At 54.7% G+C, this 24708-nt stretch overlaps 1 protein-coding gene across 1 annotated transcript in view; it reads left to right on the top strand.

Annotated features, from left to right (window-relative positions):
- The window catches only part of STARD9 (StAR related lipid transfer domain containing 9), a gene marked incomplete at its 5' end in the record, with an annotated part of 130965 nt that overhangs the window by 92922 nt on the left and 13335 nt on the right, over positions 1–24708 (top strand). The window contains 12 exon segments of the mRNA XM_082648352.1: positions 1788–1839; positions 2173–2310; positions 3014–3096; positions 3216–3319; positions 8494–8687; positions 9123–9594; positions 11308–11690; positions 11693–11835; positions 11838–21370; positions 21558–21755; positions 22174–22357; positions 22723–22852. Coding sequence (XP_082504478.1) covers positions 1788–1839; positions 2173–2310; positions 3014–3096; positions 3216–3319; positions 8494–8687; positions 9123–9594; positions 11308–11690; positions 11693–11835; positions 11838–21370; positions 21558–21755; positions 22174–22357; positions 22723–22852 — 11614 coding nt within the window.

The following is a 24708-nucleotide window of genomic DNA, read 5'->3' on the forward strand; positions in this document are numbered from 1 at the left end:
CTCATAACTGCCTTTGTGCTGCTGCCCCTCCCAATAAACAGGCATAAAGAGGCAGAGGGGCAGCAGGCACAGGCGCCAGCTCAGCCCATGTTAAATGAGATGCCAGCACATTTTGGGGTAGTTTCTGCTCTGCAGATCTAGAAGTTGGGATGTGATGTGGCCTTTATTCCTTTGGGAGGAATGTGCCTCATCATCAGGGCTGACCTTGAACCCCTGAGAGTGGTCTTGACCCCCCTCCCTCGATTCTGGATGGCAGTGTCTGGAGACCGGCATCCGTTGGATCGTGTGATCCTCAGTGGCTGAAAGGAAAAGCCTGGGCTCTGGCTGGTTGTGGGTGTGCGGGAGGAGCCAGAGCCTTGTTCATTCCTTCCAGGGGTCTTTCCTCAGGCGATTTTGGGAGAGCTACAGGGCCCTCCTTTCTGGCTGCTGATAGTGAAGCCTAGTGCAGAACTTTCCAGTCACTTCAAAAACATCAGTCACCGGGCAGGTGGTTTGGCGAGGTTGGAAACACGTGGGCACAGGACCTGGAGAGACCTGAATGCTAGTTGGGGTTGTCTTATTTAGTGGGTGGGCTCCCTGGGCAGCTTATCCCCTGTCAGCTTCAGATTCCTGATCGTAATACCTACGTTCTGGGTTGTTAGAGGATTAAATGAGAGCTATCTGTAAAGCACTTGGCGCAGTGCCCGGGACACAGGGAAAAGTTAGTCAGTAAATTATAAATACATATCTTGGGCTTCCCTGGTAGCGCAGTGGTTAAGAATCCGCCTGCCAATGCAGGGGACACGGGTTCAAGCCCTGGTCCAGGAAGATCCCACATGCCCTGGAGCAACTAAGCCCGTGCGCCACAACTACTGAACCTGCGCTCTAGAGCCCTCCAGCCACAACCACTGAGCCCGTGTGCCTAGAGCCCATGCTCCACAACAAGAGAAGCCACTGCATTGAGAAGCCCACGCACCGCAACAGACAGTAGCCCCTCACTCTCCACAGTTAGACAAAGCCCGTGCACAGCAACGAAGACCCAATGCAGCCAAAAATAAATAAATAAATTAAAAAAAAGAAAAGATAAATACATATCTAAACTTGCATCTCTGTTGCCGTGTTGCTGCCTTCCTCAAACAGAGCTATGTGGTCTTAAACTGCATTGTTATAGTCCAAGGGCCAAAGGCCTTGTCTTCTACTAACCCAGTGATTCATTGATAGTAACTCCAGTTTCCCCCTCCTCTCTTGTACTCTCTTCCAGTCTTTTTTGATTCTAGATGTGCTTTTCTCCTTTTTGTGCTTCTTTTTTGTGCTTTACTCTTCTTAGAATCTGGTGTCTGTTAAACTTCATCTGCGGACCAAGAAGGTAAAAATCCTGTGCTTCCATACATCATCCTAGAAGGCATGTCTCTTTGAGACTGACTGGACCAAACTTGGACCACATTAACCTTAAGCCCCGGGAGAAAGCTATACCCATGTGCCCACTTCCTCAGACTAGAGAAGCTCTGACGGCCTAACTCCAGGCTATGGGACAGAAAGGAGCCGGCCAGCCCTAGTTGGACTTTGCAAAAAGCTGGTGCTGCCTAGTCATGCATTTTTCTGACCCCACCGTCTCAGGGGCTTCCTGGGCTGCAGCGTGAGTGGGCAGAGCAGTCACAACATCCTGGAGCAAAGCTGAGAAGTGGTGTGGAAAAGGCTAGGGTGGGCATGGGAGGATGGTGATGACGCTCAAACAGGTGGGCTCTCCTTTGGGGGCAGGGCTGCATCCCTTTTTATTCTCATTAAAATGGCTTTGTTTTTCCCTTTAGGAGGGGACAACAAAAATAGGAAGGATTGACTCAGACCAGGAACAGGACATTGGTGAGTGACAGAGCATATGGGTCCGATGCTCTGTGGCAGGTATTCATGCTGGACGGGTTTCTTCAGAGGAACATGGTGGTGCTCTGAGAGGCAGGAATCTTTGAGGTCCGAGGGGCCGCTCCTCTTTCCCTGACAGGTTGTGGGTCTGGGACATGATAGGAGGAGACCCACACGGTGGGATGATCCAGGTCTGGGTGGTTTCAGGTGGTGGCTCTTCCTCTCCTGTCATGATGTGAGATCTTCCAGATTTGGATTCTGATCTCATCAGAAGGCTGGAGGAGGTGTTTCTCTGGGCTGTGCCTCCACCCAAGTGACCCCCGCCCCCTCCTGTAGTCCTGCAGGGTCAGTGGATCGAGAGAGACCACTGCACTATCACCAGCGCCTGTGGGGTCGTCATTCTGCGGCCTGCCCGCGGGGCCCGCTGCACAGTCAATGGCCGGGAGGTCACCGCCTCCTGCCGTCTGACCCAAGGTAGGGCCCCCTACAGCCCGGTTTATGCCAGGATGAGTGATCGGCGAGCTCCATTCTCATGGGCCAGACCCAGAGAACTCAGTGAGGCAGGCTTTAATGATGGAACACCCAGCTTCTGCACCCAGAGATCTGAAGATTCCCTAATACAGTCCTCTTCCTGTAAACAAGCCCCAATTCCAGGGCTCCAGAGTAGAGAGTGACTCTCTGAAATTAGTACCTGTGTGTGTTAGCTCTGTGTCCTTGGGAAAGTCTCTGAGCCTCAATTTCCTATAAAATAGGAATAATAATAAAATCGTTGTGAGGATTGAATGAGCTAATCTGTGTAATGTTCTTAGCAGTGTTCTTGGCACTTAGAAAACATCCCTTATCATGATTACTGTCACTATTACTACTACTATTAATCTGTTCAGATTCTCTCTGTCCTTTGAGGCTGAGCTTGGATACCCCCTCTTCAACAAAGCATTCCCTGACTACTCCACCTGGAGCTCATCTTGCTTTCCTTGGGAATAGCAGAGCTCCTCCTGTTCATCTCATTAATTCAATACATACGTTGTACGGTATCCAGTGAATACATATCTTATTGACTCAGCTAAATTATCAACTTGTGGGGGCAGGACTTTGTGCCCCAGAACAGTGGCCTGCACGTTACATGTGCTCAGAACACGAGCTGTGCATTGAATTCGCATCGGTCTCTGTGCCACAGGAGCAGTCATAACCCTGGGGAAAGCACAGAAGTTCCGATTCAATCACCCCGCAGAGGCCGCCGTCCTTCGGCAGAGGAGGCAGGTGAGCACATGGTGTTTCCACGTGGCTCCTGACCTCCCCGCTTCTCCTTTCTGGAGGGGGTCGAGCTTTGTCCGGCTCTGTTGGGATGGGGGTGATGATGCTTCCTTCCTTGTCTGCAGGTTGGAGAGACTGTTGGTAGCAGTGGCTCTCTGGAGTGGCTGGATTTGGACGGAGATGTCACTGCCTCCCGGTTGGGTCTTTGCCCTTTGCTTGGGAAGGAAAGGTGAGAGACAGCTGCTCGTTCTGCTGTGGGACGTTTTGGTTTTGCTTTTTAATTCATTACAACATGGAGCAGGGAGGAGATGAGTGTAGCAGCCAAGCTCGGAATGAGGCCTGGTCTGAACCAACGTGGGCGAGTGTTCTGAGGACGCTGAGCTAGCCGCTCAGCTGGTGGTTGTCAGGGTGGTGGTTGTGGCCTTCCTTCATTTCCCCTTGGGTATTGCAACTTTCTTCATCACTGAAAGAGGTATATAGCATATGATGTTTCCTGTGGCCACCTTCCTCTGTCAACAAGATTTACACCTGATGTATTCGTGGATATCTTTGCTGCTTTTGGACCCACCTCTTTAAGTTCTATTAACCCCTTTAAATTCTGGCCTGCCTGTGTGCGAGTTCCCGTGTGTGTCATTTAGCTCCAGGACTGTGGCTTCCTCTGAGTTTTTAAAGTGACTGTGAGATTGAGAAGCCTCTTTTCCTCATAACCGTGGGTCCAGTACTATGCATGAGGGGCAGGAACCCCAGGACCCACATGAAAATATCTTGGGGCTCTGCCCTGTGCTACTCGCTTCACCTGCCTTGAGACTGTGGAGTGTGGGTCCGAGTTTTCTACATGACTCATGGGAACTGCTTTTCTTCTTCATAGTCGTTCTTTATCCATTTCTGTATAGAAGCCCCCTCCCAGATCGAGATGCCTTGTGGGTTGGATCCTGGGAATAATGGTGTCCTGTTCTGAAAGCCACAGTGGCTTGTACCTTGGAGACTTCCTGTAGAAAATGTCAGCAGGGGACCCGGTACCTGTGCGACCCCTGGTGTGGGGGGCTGTCCAGCACCATGAGCACAGGGTGCCTGGGAGGGTTCTGATGGCCCTTGGTCCCCTGCTGCTCTTTCCTCAGGCCAGGAGCCTTGATGGCAGCTGAGGATAGCCTTGGGGCAGACTTCGGTGGTGAGATGTTGGATGAGGACAGGAGTGCTCTGAGGCAGGTAGTACGAGCAGCAGGCAGGTGCTCACAGGAGGACTGCTGACGACCAGAGGATGATGCTCCAGGGCCTAAGGGAGGATGGTCAGTGTTGGGTGACGGTGGGCCCTGAGGGGTGACATAGGGTGGAGCATATCAAGATCAAGGTAGACTCAGGACTGAGGCCGGGGCTCTTGTTTGTCAGAGTGGCCTCCCTTTTTGTAGTGAAGTCATGAAAGGAGGCCTTGTCTTAGGTCAGTTCCTTTGGGAAGTCGCACTGAGGATGTGTTTTTCCCAAAGTTCAGAGGTCTACAGGGAATGGTCCTGCAACTTAAAAGAGCCTTGGATGCTGAAGAGATACGTTGGAGTTGGGTAAAGCGGCCTTACCTCCTGGCTGTACGACAGAAAAGCTGTGTGACCTTAGGCAAGCTACTGAGTCTCTGAGCCTATTGGTTCACCTCTAAGTAAGGATGCTACCGTCTCCCTCCCAGGGGTCCTCGTGACACCGGTTGAAAGAGCAAGTGCACATGGAATACTTTGTCCAGTGCCCGACACCCCACAGCCCCGCTGCCGGGAGGCCCTCACGGCAGGGGCTGCCCGGGAAGGTGGCCTCCCTTTTGCTTTCCTGTCCTCCCACCTTGCCCCAGTGGACCCATCCACCCCAGAGAACACTGGGCTTCTGCCTTTTTAAGGTCTTCTCAGGCTCTCTAGCCCCATGGGCATGGACGTGACCTTTCAGTCGCACCAAGAATGCACCCTTTCATGCAGAGGGCAGAGGGGGACTGGAGAATCAGGCCTCTCCCCCTCACTGCCTTCGCTCTTAAGCTCCAGCTCTGGGAGCCTGTGGGCCAGGCCGGACCTGCCCAGCCACCATTGCCAGCACGCATGCGCCAGCCCCTGGCAGCAGCGGGTGGTGTGGGCTCAAGGCTCTGAGCGGGCAGAGGGGCCGGGAGAGAAAGTGAGTGTGCGGAGCCCTGCACGTCGTCAGCAGGGCTCCCCGTCTGGGCTTGTGTCTCCACGAGGGTCTCTCATATGCTCTTGGGTGGGGTCGGCTCCAAAGCCTCCCCGTGTCCTAGGTTTCCTTTCCGCCCTCTTTCTCTCTGGAGGGATGCTTCTCTGGTGGGGAGCCTGTGAAGCCAGAACCGACTCTAGAGCAGGGGAAATTGGCCTGTCGGCCTCCTTTTCTCCCTGCAGCAGTGAGTGATCTGGACCTGAGAAGAGTTTGTCCTTGAAAACTGTCTGTTGTCCGTGTTCTTGGCATTTTCCCCCTGGGAATTTTGGGAGCTTAACCTTAAGTGCCTAGAGCCCGGGGGACACTGTTGCTGCTGCCACAACCTCTGCCACCTCAGCGAGTAGGTGCCATTGCATTTCTGCTGTGGAAGCTGCCGGAGACGAGCAGCCGGAGGGCGCGATGGAGCCCCGGCAGCAGCTGGGGATGCTGGAGTCCCCCAGGGAGAAGGGCACCGTCTGAGAGGCACAGAGGTCCTTGGCCGCAGGTTACTGAAGACTGGCACTTGGTGATCTACCCAACATATAGCATTAGGTCGGCTTGTTCTTTTTCACATGCTTTCGGGGAACTTGGCTGATGTACTCAGCACAGGAGACATTTTCAGTCTGATGGTGTATGGCTCCTCGGACAAACGTGCATGTCTGTGGGGCTCCTCCCAGACAGCCTCTCCTTGCGGGCTTGCAGCTGCTGTGGAGGAAGCTGTATTGGGTCTGTAGAAGCTGACAGGCTGGCTACAGCTTTCCCCGGGGAAGCGTGGAGGAGCTCTCTTCTAGGGAGAAGCAGATTGTAAATCTGAGGGTCCGGGGACAGTCAGAGAAGGAAGCTGAACACTCTCAGGGAATTCAGAATAACGATCTCCTTCCTACCCCTTGTATCTGATGTTGTAGATCTTAGCTGGGTGTGTCTAAGACCCTCTGATGGGCTCGGGTTTGTAATTCAGCCGTGTCTGTGGTCAGACACAATTTGGAGCTGTGACACAGGCGTGATACTTATAAATATATGTGTAAAATGTTTTCCATTAACTGCTTTTTCTGTTTGTGTGGCAGTAACTGGCTTCTCATTCCAGTTGCTATCCCTGGCCTTTGCCTTACGTGTGACGAACGGCGCCTTTCCTGTTTTCTGTACCTTCCACTCTTGTGTGTTGCCCTTTTGCCCACAGCAGCCAGCAGCCGTCTTCCCCAGAGCACGCTCGCACAGGGACCTGGGCCCCTCCTGATTCCTGGACTCACTGTAGATTGAGTCACCTCCCAGCCTCCTTTCCAGAGAGGAGCCTGCCGTTGTGTCAGCTCCCACCCACGCCCCCATCCATCTATTCACTCTCCCACCCGTCCCTCCTTCACTGTCCTCCTAAGGCTACATTAAGAAATCTTAATTTCTTCTAAGACAGAGGCAGCAGACTTTCTGTGAAGGGCCAGGTTGTGCTGTAGCCTTCGCCGCAGCTATTCTGCTGTGCCGGTGAGGCCCGGAAGCCCTCGAGACGATACATAAACCACACATGTGGCTGTGTTCCAATAACTTGATTCACAAAAGCAGGCAGCGCATCATTTAGCCCGAAGGCTGCAGTGTGGGGACCTCTGCTTTCATTCTGCTCTACAAAGTGATAAACCTCCGAAGTGGAATGGACCCCTCAGAGCACGCTGCTCAGATGGTTTGCCATCTGCTTCTAGTGTTAAGTCACTTAGAGAATCTCCAAGCCTGAGAGCCGTGGCCTCCTGGGGCTGGAATGAGGGCCGAGGGCAGGAGAAGCGAGGCTGGCTGGGGCTTTTGTGTCAGTCTCCAGCAGACCCTGACCCTTCCCAGAGGCTCCCCCTCCCAGCCTGGAGTGGAGCCCCGTGCATTTGGCTCTTTTTGAAACCTGAGTGACAGGGACGGAGAGGCCCTGCGGAAACAGCATGGGAGGCCCTTGCATAGAAGTCACGTGTGACCTAGGGAGAGGTTAGCATGAGGGGAGAAGCTGTCAGTCTTCAGAGGAAGGCTCTTACTTATCCATGGTCACACAAGAACCTGGTGGCAGAGTAAAAGCATGACTGTAGTCTAGAATTTTTTTTTTTTTTAGGTGGAGGTGCCAGGGATTGAGCCCGGGTCCTCATGAAAGCCAAGAGAACCTTTTTTAAAATAAATTTATTTATTTATTTATTTTTGGCTGCATTGGGTCTTCGTTGCTGCACGCGGGCTTTCTCTAGTTGCAGCTAGCGGGTGCGCGGGCTTCTCACTGCGGTGGCTTCTCTTGTTGTGGAGCACGGGCTCTAGGTGTGCTGGCTTCAGTAGTTGTGGCTCCCGGGCTCTAGAGCGCAGGCTCCCATAGTTGTGGCTCATGGGCTTAGTTGCTCCACGGCATGTGGGATCTTCCCGGGCCAGGGCTCGAACCCATGTCCCCTGCATTGGCAGGTGGATTCTTAACCACTGTGCCACCAGGGAAGTCCCAAGAAAACCTTTTTAAATTTTGTATTATTGGAAAATTTTAAATACACTACAAATGATCAACTCATGGCTAATCTTGTTTCATTTATATCCCCAACTCCTCCCCACTGGATCTAAACAAATCTTGGACAGTTTCACCAGTAAACGTGTCAGCATGTATCTCTGAAAGGTGTGGTCGAGTCTAAAGCTCTTGAACCCTCGTCCAGGGCTCATTCACCGAGAACAGCCCTTGAGTGGAGACCAGCTCTCCCCTGGGGCTCCTGCTGCATACACAGCTTGGCGTGCATCCGAGTTCCCTCTCCTCCTACTACCACATCAAGAGGGTTTCTGCTTTAGGAGTGGAGGTGCAGTTGTGATCGCTGAACAAGGAGGAGAGGGTTTCCATTCCCACAGTGTTTCTGGAGCTTCTGCTCTAGTCTAGTTACAACAGATTTTTAGCAGATACCTTTTTATTCTTTTTTAAAGGACAACGTTTCTTGATTTAGCTAAAATGTTGTGTTTTCTAAAAACAGCCGCTTTACTTTCCTGGTTATTTTCCTTAACCAAAATGAACTTGTGTTTCTGCTAAACCCACAGTCTAAGAATATGCTAGTCTCAGGACTGTTCTCTCCTCCCGCACTGTGACATCATGAGCTGCCTGTGACACCATGCCTGTGTGTCCCAAGTTGCCAGAAGTCCAAAGCCCTCTCTGCCTTATTGAATGCAGGACTCCATGGGAGGGGCTCAGGCCGTGGAGGTGTTTGCTGAGCTGGGTTTACATTTCCCCCCGGGTAACCCCGGCCCCTGTGACAGGAAAGCGCTGGGAGAGCAGAGTGACAAGGACCACAGGCCACCAAGGGCTGGAGAGACGCCCTGTGGGGCCCAGATTCAGCAGCAGCGGCTGTGCTTCGTGGGGGATTTGAGGCAGCGAATCCTAGCGGGACAGATTAGAACCAAACAGGAACGGGAACTGGACGGGACGTGTGCCAGCCAACAGGTTAAAGACGGTAGGAGCCTGCTTCCCCTTCCCATCTCTCCACACTGCCCTGGCCCTCTGTATTCTCTCCTTTGTTTTCTTTGTGATATGATGGAATCTTTGGTGTTAGGGGTTCTCTCCCCTCTTTTAGAGACCAGAGGCTCTTACACGGGGGCTGGAAGCAAGAATAAGGAAGCGACCTTCCTCACTGCCCTCATGTGTGCTTTTCCAGGTTCTGCTGCTGGCCCTAGCATGTGCCCGCTGCCCTGCTGAGGCCGGGGCTTCGTCCACTTGCCCTGTGGTCAGGGGGCCCGGCACTCCTGCCCCAGAGGGCCACGTGGCCCTCATCCCACCACGTCACCCTGGCCAGCTCTTCACTCTGTGCAGGTGCAGCCGTGGCCAGAGGTGCCTGAGTCCAGGGAGGGAGGACGGGCTGACCTTCTCTCAGGGTGTTTTTGGTTCGCAGACCAGCAGTGGCTACTCAGAGAAGGGACCTGGCCGGCCGGCTTGCAGCAGCAGCTGCAGCAAGACCGTGTAGAAGAGAAAGAACTTGCAGCCGCTGTTCCATCTGATTCATGGTGCCAGACAGACTCTGAGACTCAGCCATCTCCCCTGGTCCAAAGCCAGAAGAGGGTGGTGCACCCGCAGCTCCTGCGGAGACTCGCGCTTCGGGTGGTGGAGCGGAACGGCCGGCAGAGAAGGGTCTCGTTCCAGCTGAAGAGGACCATCGAGAAGCTGAGGCTGCTGGGGACCCACAGGAGACCGGAGCAGCTCAGGTTGCTGTGCTGGCTCCAGGATGACTGCCCCCGGAGGCCCCCCTTCCCGGCCCCCTGCCCTGGTGCCCTGGTCCTAGGGCCTCAACGCAGAAGCAGATTGACAAGGTGCAGTTCCTTGAGCCTCCGAAGGCCCTGCAGCCGGCACTCAGCCCAACTGCGCAGGTACAGCCGTCGGAGGCCGCCGTGGGGCACTGGCCGAGGTTTACAGCCTTGCTGCCCGGGCAGCGATCTTTACTTCCTGGGGCCTCAGTTTCCTCCATTTGTGAAATGGAAAAATGTGTCTACTCTTCTTTTCCTCATCGCTTTTTCTCCTGATCACTCTCTTCTTTCTCTGTAGTTGATGTCTTCTAAGATTTTCCCTGCCCCCACTCTGAGGGGCAGCTCTTGCTGCTCTGATCATATCTGCTGAGGGAGAATCTCAGCCTCATTTTCCGGGTGCTCTAGACCCTGACTACCACATACGTCTCCTTGTGTGTGTCCTGCCGCCACTCTGTCTCATATTGCCTCAGACTGCACTCTTCCTCCCTCCCCTCCCCTCCCACCCGACCTGCTGGCTCCAGTCAGTTTCCCAGCCCACCTACCATGCTGAGCAAGTGAAACACTCTCTTTCTGACTCCTGGGTTCATTTTGGGATCCTCCTTGTTTCTTTTCTCCTTCACTTCTCACATTCAGTCAAGGTGAGGATATGTTATCTTCCAGACTGCTTGGAGCAGAGGACTATGTCTGCCTCTTTATATCCTCCAGGCCTAGCGCAGGGCCTTGCCCATATTAGTTGCCCAATTAATGTCTATTACTGTTATGTTTGCTTACCAATCTGGTCTTTAGAGTACTAGGTAGGCTTTTTTTTTTTTAAGTTTTATTATGAAAAATTTCCGACATACACAAAGTTGAGAGAGTTGTGTACCTGTCACCCATGTTCAGCAAATGTCAAGATTTACCATGCTTGCTTTGTCTCCCCTCCTTCCTTTTTCTGATGAAGCATTTTAAAGCAACTTTTAGACGTGATGTCATTTCAATCCTACATCAAGTATACACTTCTGAAAAATAAGTTTTCTTATAACCACATTGTCATCACACCCAACAAAATTAAGATTAATTATTCAGTATAATCAAAAACCTAGGCCATATTCAAATTTCTCTAATTGCCTCAAAATATATATTTATAGTTAATTGAAATTAAGATCCAGTAGAATTTACACACTGCATGTGGTTGTTATGTCTTTTAAGTTTCTTTTAATCATGCTTTTTAAAAATTTCTTCATATCATCGATTTGTTAAAGAAAGTGGGTCCATTCTGTAAAATGTGCCCCTTTATAGATTTGTCTGTTTGATTCCTTGTAGTGCCATTTAAGTTATTATTCAGTTCCTCATGTTGGAAGTTTTCCCTAAAGGCGTGGTTAGATCCAGATGCAGTTCAGCCTTTTTGTAAGATAAAGAAAATGAGGAACAGAGTGTACCTGGGGCTTCTTTGAGAGCCAAGACTATAGTCTGTAGTTTCCTTATGTACCTAAAGAGCTGACCCTGAAGGCTATAGGGGACAGTGACATTGGCCTAGTTTGTTTTTTTTTTTGCGGTACGCGGGCCTCTCACTGCCGCGGCCTCTCCTGTTGCGGAGCACAGGCTCCGGACGCGCAGGCCCAGCGGCCATGGCTCACGGGCCCAGCCACTCCGCGGCATGTGGGACCCCTCCGGACCGGGGCACGAACCCACGTCCCCTGCACCGGCAGGCGGACTCCCAACCACCGCGCCACCAGGGAAGCCCTGGCCTAGTTTTAAACCTCTTTCAGAGCAAACTAAGTGGGACTTCATATTCCTTCTCTCAGCAGGAAGTAGGGACCTCTTACTTTTCTGAGATGGCTTTCCTTGTCTCCACAGTATTTTCCTGAATTGGGATCCCTCCACCACGTCACCTCCTGTGCCTGACCCTACTGAGCAATTATCAGAGAAAACCCCATCAGAAGAGTACTTGCCCCAGGCTGCTTATTACCCCCCAAGGAAAGGGCATTTCATCAAGCATGCCCTCCGTTCTTCAGGCGAGGGGCAGCTCTGCACAGCCAGGAAGGCCCTGGCCAGGAAGGGCGCCTCACCCTCTGGCACCTGCCTCACTGAGAGCTGCGAGTCTGCCAGTGTCCAGGAAATGGAGAGAGTGGGTAAGCAGCCCCGTCGGATGGTGGCCCAGAGTTTTGCAGCTAACAAGCTAAAGCCATGGGATAAGCCGGAGGTCCTCACCCCTTCCACCCAGACCAGGAGGGCTAAGGCCACTCACCTGCAGGGAGGGGAAAAGAAGGGAACCTTGGGCCCCATGAGGCTGCTGAGGGAGCCAGTTGTGGTTCCTCACATCCCCATGGATCCAAGCAAGCCACTGGGCGTGGAAAGACAGCCAAGACTTTCTGGGCAGAATCCACCCCCCCCCTTCTCCAAGCGGGGCATCAAAGAGGCAGCAGAGGGTCCTGGCAGCTAGGGTTGAAAAGTCCTCTCGCCTGCCTCACAGCAGCCCTTTGAAGAGGCAACACAGTGTGGGGGACCCAGACACCACGGTCTCACTCACAGGTTCCAGCCCTGTAGAGGATCTTGCGAGAGAAAAAGGTGGTGATTTATCTGATGCAGATAGCAGTTACTCAGTCGATTCTCTGTCCTATGTCTGTGCCAAAGCCCTGCTGGAGCCACGGAAGCTGGAGGAGCCCCAGGGGAAGGAGCGGGATCTCCCAGGGCCAGATGACTCCGACAGCGAAGACAGCCAAATATCTGAGGACTCGCTGACCGAGAAGGGGTACCAAAGCCCACAGGACAGCCCAGCGCTCAGTTTTCTCACCCGTGGCCATGGCCACTCCAGGGCCAGAGCTCAAGCCTCTGTGAGGGGCTTCACCACATCCTCAGACAGTCGACTGTTCACCCAGACGCACAGGAGCTTTTCCCTCGACAGCCTGGTTGACGCTGAGGAAGAACTGGGGGACGATCGGCAAGGAGAGCCTTTCTTCCGTTCAGCTGACGAGATGCCCACGGAGACTTTCTGGCGCCTGCAGAGCTCCAGTCTGCCCGCAGGGGACGAGGAGGCAGTGTGCAGGCCTGGCCCCATCAGCCACAGAACAGGAGCCAGGCTGGATGCCGCCCTGCCAGTGAGCAGTTCGTTTTACCTGGAGCTCCAGCCCCGCTGTGAGCAGCCCGAGTTGGCGGTGGAGGCAAGCCCCACAGAACAAACCAACACTCTCCAAGACGTGCAGCTTTCCAGAGGGAGCCCTCTGGCGTCCATGGATTCCTGGTTCTCCTGTGACTCCAAGAACAGTCCCAGTAGCCCCCCAGGTTCTTTATGTCCAAGTCCTGACGTCCAGGATGTTCAGCCCTGCGGTTGGGAGAGGCCTGGATACTGGCCCAATATGGAAGAACTAAAGTCATCAGATACAGAAACAGTCCTGTCCTGCAGCTCCAAACGGCCCCTGGGCGGTGCTGAGCTGCCCTGCAGTGTCAGAAGTGCATACACAGTCCCTGTTTCTGATACGACCAGGGTGTCCCTCTGGGGCTCTTATAGGCTTCTTCAGCCAGGAGCCGATGGCACCTTTCAGGCCAGAGGGGTCCCTGACATGGCCCAGAAGGGCGTCTCTGAAGCATCTGACTCTAGTGTGTCAAGCTTGTTGGCTGCCTCTGCCACCTCATTCACTTACGTTGGCAGTGCCTGTGAGAGAGACTGGGCTGCCCTTCAGCAAAAGTACCTCCTTGAACTGTCTCATCCTGTTTTGGAGGCCACAGGAGCACCCAGTCTCCCTCCTCGAGGGAAGGGAAAGCCCTCCCTCGAGGAAGACTCTGGTTCCCTGACCCAAGATTCTGGCAGAGGAGGAGATGCTCTATTGCCAGTTGGTCCTAGGGTATCTAGCAGCCCGGATTTCAACAACTTTCCTATCCATCTGTCCAGAATTAGGCGTCTGAGAGCTGAGAAAGAACAGGACAGTCTGCGTGTCGAGGTAAAAGGTACTTCAGAATTCTTTACAGCTAATGAGAAAGAGGTGAGTCATAGTGGAACTTATTCAGCGGACGTAGAATCATCGACTTCTGGAACTACAAATGTGCACGTCTCTACAGCAGCGAACAAGACAGCACATCCCGTGATGGAAGCATGGGGAGTCAAAGAGAGCAGCTTGGAAGAAGCCTCTCAGAGTAGCGAGAATCCTGGTCTCATGACGTCCTCTGATGAATGTTTCATCTTGACGAACGCTTGTCACCATATTGTCACCATAGACACCAAAGAACCCCATTGGCCCCGAGGCTGGGCTCCTTTGAGGAAGAATAGTGCAGACCCAGGGGGGCAATTAGGTCAGAACAGCCACCACCTCCCGCAGGAAGAGAAGACAGACTCCCAGGAGAGCTCCAAGGAAGCGGGTAGAAGACACAGCAGGTTTTCCTTTGCCTTTCCTTCAGGTCCAGAGCTGTGCCTCCACTCTGCTCCCTGGAATCCACTCCCATCTTCCCTGCAGCCACCTCCCTTGGAAACATTCTATGTGACCAAAAGCCGAGATGCCCTAAGAGAAACCGCCTTGGAAATCCCAGCTTGCAGAGAAGCAGGGGCGCCCTCCCCGCCTCCCAGGGAAGCATGGGGCTTTGGACATGAGCACCAAGTCCTCCAAAATGTGTATGTGAAGAATAAGTTGCCAGCGCTGTTACAAAACCAGAATTCCAAGATAGCATCGTCTCAGCAGGTCATGGCAGAAAGGCCAGCTGACCCGAACACCAAGGAAGCTTGCAGGGAAAAAGGGAAATGCCTTGGAAACATTAAAGAAAGCCATAACTCAGTTTATTTTTTTGTCACTCAGAACAGACATTTTCTTCCATCTACCAGCATAAAAGTATGTGAATTTGAAAATCAAGTTGGAATTTTAAATAAACACAGTCTTCCAGTGCTCAAGCAGGGAGAAAAGGCTACTGTACAGTCCTACTGCAGTGTCTCCTCAGACAGTTCTGGGTCAAGGAAGCCTCCCCTGGTGTGTGAATCTGAGACGAGTGGGGAAGAAGAGCAGGGGCAGGATGCAGTCCTCAGAGACACCCCGGCCTGTGACATGAAGAGACGGTTTCCTTCCGGGGTCAGGTCTGATTTCATCTATAAAACCATCAATTTAGGCCTTGACAAGGACAAGATAGAGGAAGCCGCTTGCTCTTTGAAGTCCAGATCAGTGCATCATAGAGTAAGCAGCCCAGAGACAGCAGCCCAGGATGAGAGTCCAACCCACAAGGGGGAAAGGAGGAATGAAATTGGGCTTCCTGGAAAAGCGCTCCATCCCAAAGATGGCTCAGAAGAGTTTAGGCTTCCACAGGCAGAGTCCATGTATGAAAGATTCCAGTCAGTTACGTGCTTTCAGGAAAGAAACCTCGGTGAATGCAAGGTCCCTGGAAAGGTGCAAGAAGCGTTAAGCCCCAAAGAAGAACCTCCTGGAAAGAAAGGGAGTAAAGGAGATAATAATGCTGATGAGATGGCTAGGCTAATTAGGAGTGTAATGCAGCTGGAAAATGGCATCTTGGAAATTGAATCCAAACAGAGTAAGCAGCTAAATGCTTCCCACACACTGGGAGTCAGTAAGGAGTTTATGTTCCAGGACCAGAAGGACCAGGAGATGGCTGACCATGTGCTGAGGCCAGGCAGCTTTAGAAACCACCTGTCCTTCAAGGATCAGCCATCTTCTCCAAAGTGGAAAGATGATGTTATCTTTAGGGATGGTGAAGCTGGACAAATGGAGGTTAACAGTAGCATTGATCCCCAGGTACACGACATCAGATTTGTGAAGGGGCACACCCACCCAGCTGTATTAGACAGACCCGCCAGGGAAACTGGTGGTTATTTAGGGACATTTACAGTTTGCAGAGAATGCACCAACTCTTCTGCTCATCCAAGGAAAACGAAAGCTTCGGCTGGAGCTCTGCCATTGCAGCCCATGCCTGAGAGGACTTCTGAGGAGGGCGAGCTGGCGAATGCAGTGTACCCCAGACGGCCGCCCCGTGGCTTGGGAAGTCTCGAGGAGCTGGAGACCGTGAAGGGTGTTCAGGAAAGCCATTTTGCCAAACGCATACGTAGTTCTAAGCAAGAGGAGCTGGAAGTTCAAGGCAGAGTTGAAGAAACGGCTATGCAAAGAGGGAGCCTACAGGAGAAAAACAAAGTGGTTTCATTGACTCAGAAGCTCCCTGGCCTGTGCCAGCGTTGTGTGTGCACATTTTTCAGCCAAGAGACTGACCCATTGCCAAGCCAGCCAGGGGCCTGTATGGCTCCTCACCGGGACCTGAGCAACGCCTTGCCCTTGAATTCAGCAAGGCCGCCAAGAACCTGTCTTTATGTACCTGGTACTCTAGGCATCTCTTCTGTTGACTGTGTGCTGGATCCCACCCTATTGAAAATGCCCACCAGTCCCCTGGTAACTGGAGCGGGGCGTCAGGACCAGAGTGGAGAGCCCGGACGCCACAGCCCACAGCACGGAGACGATAGACAGGGCTTCTCTGCAGCACACCCTGCTTGGTGCGGGTCTGTGATATCCATGGCTGTGGGATCTCGCAGTCAATCCAGTGCACCAGCGAGCATTCCCCTGGGGGCAGAGGGCAGGAGGTCAACAAGCACCAGTCTGCAAGGCCACGGAGGGGACCTCAGAAGCACCTTGCTGGGCTTGGGTAGCAGGGTGGGTTCTCCTTCCGAAGCCGAGGCAGCTGTACCAAGAGGACCAGACAGAGCCAGTTCCCTGAACAGGGCCTCTAGCCCGCTTGAAAGGAGGGCCAGCTGCCCCTTAGAAGAGGGGGACAAGCGAGGCAGGGGGGAGAGGCAAAAGGCAGAGAAGGAGGCCGAGGACCTCAGTCCTGCCAGTGGTGCTTTCTCAGCACCTGTGTCCTTGCCAAGGCTGCCTCAGCCGGAGCCCTCTGCCCATCCAGCCACGTGCCTGGCTGAGTTGGAGGAGATGGGACAGGCGAAGGCCCAGGGGAAGCAGCTTCACAACGTGGTGGCTGGGGGCACAGTCCTTCCTCACGATGAGACGCTATTAGGACCTGAATGTTCTTCAGGGGCCCCTGGCAGGCCTCAGTGTCCACAAATGGGCCAGTCAGTGTCAGCCAGGACCAGAAATGAGGGTGAAGCACGGGGATTTCATGTGGCGTCTCTCTCTGCTAAACCAGGACACCTGTCAAGTGATGAGAGGACATCTGTCCTTCAGGCCACACCCCCCTCTGCAGACAGCTGTCACCCTCTGCCCAGCACTGACACCAACACGGGGCCACGGCACTCCTCACGGACTTCCTCCCACGTTGACCCTGCTCCAGGTACAAGTCACTGTAGCGGAAAACGGAGACATTGCCTGGGAGCCGGTGAACAGTTTGTGCATCACACTAGCTCTTCTGAAATCATAGAGAAAGAGGGAGAAGCAACCAGAACACCTTCCTCTGCTGATGCTTTGGGCTCAGACAGTCTTCCTTTTTCAGCAGCTGTGGAGGAGGACAGGAGGGTAATGGTGGAGGAAATAGTGGCTGCCTTACCTTCTCAGGCCCCTTTTGATGATGCTGGAGGGATTCCATGTAGGCGAGGCCCGTTTGCTGCCTGGGAAGCTGCCCAAGGCATTCTCCCTGGCTGGCAGGAGAGCAGCCTAGCCCACCAAGAACCTGGGACTCTGGACAACACATGGGGAGGAGGTCCTGGTAACTTCCTAGTGGCTGCACAAGGAGAAAAACCAACCTGTTTTGAAAGTCACCTTGTGATCTGTGATGTTCAGAATTCTGCCCGTCTCTCAGGGCCTAACCAAGACCAGGGCCAATGCCTTGAGGCTTCCACCAGCTTAGAAGAAGGGAAGGCGAGTCCCAAATGGGGTGCCGTCCTTCCCAGAGCCCTGGGAGGGATTGGACTGGAAGCTCCCTCTCAGCAGCCTGTGAAGCGGGAGGGGCGTGTTGGCTCTAGGCTAGCAGAAGCCTGCAGCGCCAGCGTCAGAGGTCCCAGGCCAACTCCGTTGCCACATCAGAGACCCGGAGGAGTTAGGGAGGAGGCCCTGCGTGGGTGCCCGCAGGAAACTTCAGACTGTGGTGTCTTTTCGGGGAGCACTGAAGGCAGCAGGACCCTCAGCCCACCCGGAGGCCAAGCAGACAGCAGATCTCATCCTTGCCGGCAGCCGTGCAACCCTCAACCCGTTGCTTCCGGGGCCCGTGCCTCCCCTTCCTTCACTTCACTGTGTTACAGAGACGGTGACCTGGGCAAGGGGGCTTCCGAGGCCACCCCACATACTCGCCACCCACCCTGCATGGTCCCCCCCAGGGCCTGTGGGGTGGAGAGAGGAGAGGGCCATTGCAGGGAACCTGATGTACTCTGGGCACATGGCCTTGAGCCCAAAAGCATTAATGTGGAGTTGGGGCCGGTAGATGGCAGCACCCCGGAGACCTCTGCTGCTGCTCTCCTGCCTCTGGCTCAGGGCTGCAGCTTCTCTTCCGCCCCTGATGTGAGGACAAGTCCCCTCAGCCCCTGGGTTGCTGATGGAAGCTGCAGGTCAGTAGGGGATCCTGAGAAAAAGGCTGGCAAGAAGAAAGTCAGCGCCGAGCTTGAGGCTCCCCCTTTCCATGCAGGCAGGTGCTCTGAGCCACCCGGGAGGTTTCAGGACAGCTCCGCTGGTGGCTGGAGTGCACAGGGCTCTCAAACCAAGCCAGAACCACCTGCAACAGCTGGGGGACCACACAGCCTGAATTTAAGTGAAGGGTGTGTTGCGAGTGAGCCGCCGGTGGGACCACAACATGGATGTTTGGGAAATGCCATCAGATGCCTTCCAGAAAAGCCACAACTTCCCGCGGAGTCCAAGGATCCTAGTGGCTTGGATCCCCAAGCCAAATTGGTAGCAGAGTTACAGTGCGTCTCCGGTCCCCAGGTTGACAGCCCCCGGGAGGAGGAAGAGCAGCAGAGAGACCAGGCTTCAGGTGGCCGAGAAGATGCTGCCCGGGGCAGGAGCCCCCCATGTGCTGATGAAGGTGGCTCAGGCAGCTGTCAGATTAGAGGTGCAGGCAGAGAGGACGAGGCTGTGGCCAGGCTCCCTGCAGCCTTCAGAGACTCAGCCACTGTCCCCTTGGGGCAACGTGGAGCATGTTGGCCTGTGGCCCAGGGCCCTGGGCAGCCCTCTTCTGGCGGGGAGCAGCCGGCACCCTGCCACCGGTGCTCACTTCCTGTGATCGCCGTCGTCTCTGGCCCCAAACACTCTAGACCGCAGTTCTCTGTGGTCAGCTCTCACCGGTCTCTTCAGGAGCTAAGCTTGAGCGTGGAGCCTCCTTCCCCGACAGATGAGGATATACAGGAGCTTAGCAGATTGTGGACCCCACATCCCAGAGGCTGTTTCTCAGGAAAGTCTGCGGCAAGAACGTCTCTGAAAGCTGAGGGCTGCAATCAGGAAGCCGCCTCTGACCTGGACGGCATCGCTGCTGATCCCAGGCCCCTGCCGTCCACACCCCCTCCTTCCCCGGTGACTTCAGCTGTCTCGTGCATGCCGACCCCCGATCTCATGGCTGCTCGGCTATTTGGTACTCCGGAACAGGCCCAGCCGGGAAAGCCAGAGAGACTGGGTGGCCAGGCTCGGCCAGAGGCGTGGTGCTCTGAGGCGGGCGGAGGAGCCCTGCTTTTTGGCTCCAGCGCCATCGATCCCTGCGCCCTGCCCTGGCGTCCCGAGGGGCCTGCGTGTGTTGGCTGGAAGCAATATGTGTTTGGCGGCGCAGCTGATGTCTCCCGTGGCCCGACACCCCAGGGCCTGACACCGTCAGATGTGGACCGGTGCTCCCGTGAGGACGACGGCCTAGACGACCGGGGCTCCCCGGTCTACTCCCACCGCAGCACCTTGGCCAGTGCCCGAGGCCTGTCAAGTACACGCAGCCTCGTCGAAAGCGCCCGCCGTTCCCGTGAGGCCTGGGGAGTCTGGGGTTCCTCATTTGCCCTGGGGAGCCCCCACGTCCTGATCAGCTCTGAAGGGGCAGCCCCCCCTAAGGGTCCTGACGAGAGAGGCGGGTTCCCGGGCACCCCTGAAGAGGCAGGCTGCCTGAGGAGGGAGCCTCCCTTGGCTGGAGGAAGTGCTGCGGGCCCGGTGGATGAGATTATGCTGCTGTACCCATCAGAGGAGGGCGGCCCTGTGGGTGTGTCCAGGATGAACACCGTGGAGCAGGGCACCCAGACTCTGGGCTGCAGGTCCCGCTGGAGCCATGCGGACCTCTCTGCTCAGTCGGATCTGGCCTCTTGGACCAGCATGCACAACCTGTCTCTCCGCCTCTCGCAGCTCCTGCACAGCACCTCGGAGCTGTTGGGGAGTCTCTCCCAGCCAAGGGTGGCCAAAAAGGAGTGGAATGCCAAGAGGGAGACCCCGGGTGAGGTGCCCCAGGCACTGAAGATGGACGGCTGTACTCAGACCACCATGGATGAGGGCATCCAGACTGACCCGGCCTCACCATCTCTGCACCTCCAGGCCCCAGAGGCCAACCCTCAGAAAGTCAATGCGGTCCTTGAAAGGCTGGGCTCAGATCTTTCCATCACGTCTCAGGAAAAGGGACATGTCCCCGCGACGCTTAAGAAGAGAGGGGCAGAGGGGACCGCACGGAAAATAGCAGGGCCCCGAGATCTTCAGGAAGAAAGCACACTCTGCAGGCCCCGGAGTGCCCCCGTACCCTCATCCCACTTGAGTTTTCAGAAAGTGCCCCCTGGGCAGAACCTGCATCCTCTGAGCCCCCAGGCTTCTCTGGATGCCCCCCTGCCTCCCAGCCTGGCTGGTGGCAGCCCCGGCTGCAGCCTCGGTGCACCTCCCTCCCCAGGGCCCTGTCCCCACACTGTGGAGCCTGTGGAGGAGCCCGGGGTGTGGAAGGAGCAGGGCCCCACGAGCGCCTTGCTGGTGGACAGGGCCTCCTCCCCGATCCTCACGCTTAGCGCCAGCACCCAAGGGTCAGGGCACCCCCCAGGCGCTTGGTCTCTCTCGGCCCCCTCAGCTCATTCCCTTGAAGGCTGCCAGAAGTTTGTCTCCCGCCCAAGCCTTCCCCTGGGCGCCCCGAGGGCTGCAGTGGGTAACTATTCTCAAACCACTGATGAGTCAGGTAGCTCTCAGAGCGTGGAGGCTCCGTGTGGAGAAGGTGGCAGTCCCTTAGAAGGGGGTGACCACAGGTGCTCCCTTGGGCTGAGCTCCCGAGGCCACCCAGAGCAGAGCGCAAAGCCCCAAGTCCGTTGCGTGGAGCAGGCCCCGCAGGGGCGTCAGCCCAGGACCACCACTGGGGTCCAGAGCAGACTGTCGCCTCCACCACCGGGAAGCAGGAGCCGGAGGCTGACTGATGGCTTTGTGCCTGAGGACGTGGCCTCCCTAGAGTGTGGCCCACTGAGCAGCAGGGGGCTGAGTCGATGGCAGTGCAGGACAGAGAATGGGGGTGAGAGCTCAGTGTCTCCAGAGGAGCCACGGCCCGCTCTGAACATTTCCTCTTCGTGGGGAGGCCTCTGGCACCGCCGCAGCTGCCCTTCCTTTGAGTTGGCTGACACCCCAGGGCTCCGGGGTTGCATCTTGGGCCCAACCGAGGCCTGCCAGCCTGAAGGGCCGCTGCGCCCCAGTTCCCAGACATGCATGGCCCCTGAGCCCCAGCACCACGGTCTGAGGGACCTCCCGGTGTATAACAAATCCAGCGATTGGTGTGGGGGTAAGGACGGCTCCCCTGGGGCGCTGGGTGTGATGGATTTGCTGGGGACCAGATGTGATTGCAGCTCAGGACAGCAGGGACAGAGGCTCCCACAACCTCATGAGGACCAGAGCCAGGCGCCCGAGTGGTCCCAGAGGGAGCAGATCCCCCTGCGAGTCGGGGCCCAGACCCTCTCCCTCAGCGTGGAACTCACAGAAGCAAAACTGCACCACGGCTTTGGGGAGGCAGACGCCCTGCTGCAGGTGCTGCAGAGCGGGACGGGGGAGGCACTTGCTGCCCAAGAGGAGGAGCCGTACGCCCGGTAAGGACCCAGCTCGGAGTGGGGCGACGAGGGCTGGGCGGAGAGGAGAGAGAGCCGAGCCGGCTGACAGCCGGCCGTTCCCTCCTCCCGGCTCAGCTCTGGGACCTTCCGGGGGTCAGAGAGAGGTCTGGAGATGGAGAAGGGCAGTCAGGGTCAGCTTCAGTGCCTCACTCACGTTCTGTCTCAGGCCAGAACGCACCGCAGAGAACCTCCGGAGGGAGCGGGCTGAGCGACTTCAGAACTTCCGCCGGACACAAAGCCTCAGCCCCCAGAAACAACTGAGCTTCCCATTCAACCGGGATCTCCCCACCTGGGCCTTTGACTTGCCCAGCAGGCGCCGAGAATACCTGCAGCAGCTGAGGAAGGATGTTGTGGAGACCACCAGGTATGGTGGACCCAGAACCCTGTGGGGAACAGGCTCTGGGTGGGGCGAGTGTGGGGAGCAGGGCCTGGACTTGAGCATCCTGGACACCGGAGGCTGCAGCTTCCTTTGCTAGGAGCGATTCCAGGAGTGGGTCCTACGTGACTGTGGACGGTCGGAGGCAACTGTGGAGACTGAGGCAAAGGGAAAGAGGAGGGTTTGGGAGGGAGCAGCGGACGGGGTGGGTGGGGGTGGATAGAGGAGCCGTGCCATGCTGTGTAAGACTGCAGGCCTGAGCCTCAGGGTGTTTGTAAGACCACACCCGAAGGCCCTGTGGGCAAAGAGAGGATGGGCCCTTCAGGAAGGTGGTGTTGAGCGGGCCTGGGCCATCGCCCACTCACCATGTTAGAAGGCATCTCTCCAACCCTCTGGTCTTCCCCAGGAGCCCACGGTCAGTGTCAAGGTCTCCTCACCCACCCTCTGACATAGAGCTGATGCTACGAGAATACCAGCGGGCCCGTGAGGAGGCCAAGGTGGAGATTGCCTGGGCCCGGGCCCGACTGCGGGAGCAGACTGAACAGGAAAAGCTGAGAATCCGCCAGCAGATCGTCTGCCAGCTGCTGCGGGTGGGGAGTGGGGCAAGCCTCTGATTTCAGGGTAGGCTCGGAGCCCGGGGCGGACCAGGGCTGCCTCTGAGTCTTGGGACTTAGAATTTGGAGGAGGGTGTCGGGCCCCTGGTGCCAGCTCAAAGCTGCTTCACTCTCTATTTTCATGCCATCCTCATCAGACCAGCTCCTGTCCCCAGGCCAGAGTTTGGGAGGAGGCGGCTTGGGTATATAGTTGGGGTGGGGATGGGGGAGGCATGGGGGTATGAGGCTGAGGCAGGAGGCACTGGGAGGTGACGGGAACTGGGGAGGTGAGAAGGGGTGAAAGTGAGGGTGGGAAGTGAGGGTGCACCTGGAGCTGGTTGACAGTAATCTGTCCTTCCCAGGAAGAAGAAAAGCTACACACCCTGGCCGCCTCAAGCTCTTGGTGCACCAGCTCCAACGGAAGTCTCTCCTCGGGTGTCACCTCCGGCTACAATAGCAGCCCGGCCTTGCCAGGCCAGCTCCAGTCCCCCAGTGCACGAATCGGGCCGGGAGCACCCTGGCAAGAGTTTGGGAGGAAGTTCTGCCTCCTGGAGGCCACTGCTGACGTGAGCCCTTCTCCTGTACGATGGCCTTTGTCTTCCCTGTGGTTTTTGTCTCCCCTCCCTGTTTACTCATTCATTCATTCAACAAGTGTTTATTTTGTAGGCACTATTTTAGGCACTGAGCAAAATTGTTCTTGTCCTTAAACAGATTATTAGAGGGATAAATATTAAACAGCTTATTTTATTATTTAATTATTGTTGCAGTAGTTTCTGTGAAGAAGGGGTGCTAAGCCGGATGAAACAGGGACCTGACCTAGTCTGGAGGATCAGCAAAGATGCTCTGAAGAGAATGTGTTTAAACTGAGACTGGAAGGCTGAGAGGTAGTTAACTCAGTAAAAGTTGGTGTCTGGAGATATGTGGGGGGCAGGAGAATAGCCTTCCAGGCAGAGGGCCCAGCAAGTGAGGGAGGAGGAGTTGGGGGAACTAAAAGAAGGTTAGTGTGGCTAGAATGTAAAGAGTGAGATGGAAGAATCACAGGAGAAGGGACTAGAAAAGGCAAGGTTGTGTAGACACTATTGGAAATTCTGGTTGCTTTCTAACCTATCTGATCATGTTACTTCTCAAAGCTGCTGACAAGCTTTTTAGTGGGGAGGAGAATGACGAGCTTGCCAGAGAAGTGGCAAGAGCAGCCCTGGGTAGACCCGCTCACGACCTTGGCAAAGCCGAGTGAGAGACGACAGTTGCTTGGTTCAGGGCACCGCCCGCGTGGAGGAGCAGATGTGGATGCGCTGGCTAGAGCGTCCACAGGACGCAGGGGCAGATTGGAAGTTGGAGGCTGGAAGCAGGAGGAGTCAGAACCACATGCACTTTGGGCTTGAAGGGCTGGTGATGTCCATGTGACGAAGAGCCCTGAATGGGGCAGGTTTTGAGAGGAAGATCATGAGTCTAGTTTGGTATTTACTAGGTTGAAAGTGCTTGTGAGAAATGCAGGGGAGCAGCTGGAAATCAGGCAGTTGGGATCCAGATCTGGAGCTCAGAGGTAAGATCTGGCTGGGGATATAAAATCTGAAATTCCTTTTATAAGCAAAACTTCACACAGTAAAAAAAAAAAAAAAAAAAAAAATCGTATTCAAACAGTAGCAAAAGACATAGAATGTCAAGTGCATTTTTCAGTCTTTTTGCCTCCCCAGAACCAGTTTGGTGTATATTTCCAGAGATAGTCTGCGCATCTATAAGGAAATGTGTATCTTTTGAGAACGTGTATATCTTTTTTACAATAGTGCGTTAATTTCTGCTGTATAGCAAAGTGATTCAGTTATACATATACGTACATTCTTTTTTTATATGCTTTTTCATTATGGTTTATTATAGAATATTGCATACAGTTCCCTGTGCTATACAGTAGGACCTTGTTGTTCCCATTATTCTTCTTTTTCTGACCCTGTAGTGTATTCTTTTTTTAATTTAATTTTTATTTTATATTGGGGTATAGTTGATTTACAATGTTGTGTTAGTTTCAGGTGTATAGCAAAGTGGTTCAGTTATACATATCATTCTTTTTCAGATTCTTTTCCCATATAGGTTATTACAGAATATTGATAGAGTTCCCTGTGCTATACAACAGGTCCTTGTTGATTATCTATTTTATATATAGTAGTGTGTGTATGTTAATCCCAACCTCCTACTTTATCCTTCCCCCCGCCCCACCTTTCCCTGTTGGTAAACATAAGTTTGTTTTCAAAGTCCGGGAGTCTCTGTTTTTGTAAATAAGTTCATTTATGGGGCTTCCCTGGTGGCGCAGTGGTTGAGAGTCCGCCTGCTGATGCAGGGGACACAGGTTCGTG

The sequence above is a fragment of the Grampus griseus genome, assembly GCF_964374135.1.
Source record: "Grampus griseus genome assembly, chromosome: 2".
Lineage (NCBI taxonomy): Eukaryota > Metazoa > Chordata > Mammalia > Artiodactyla > Delphinidae > Grampus > Grampus griseus.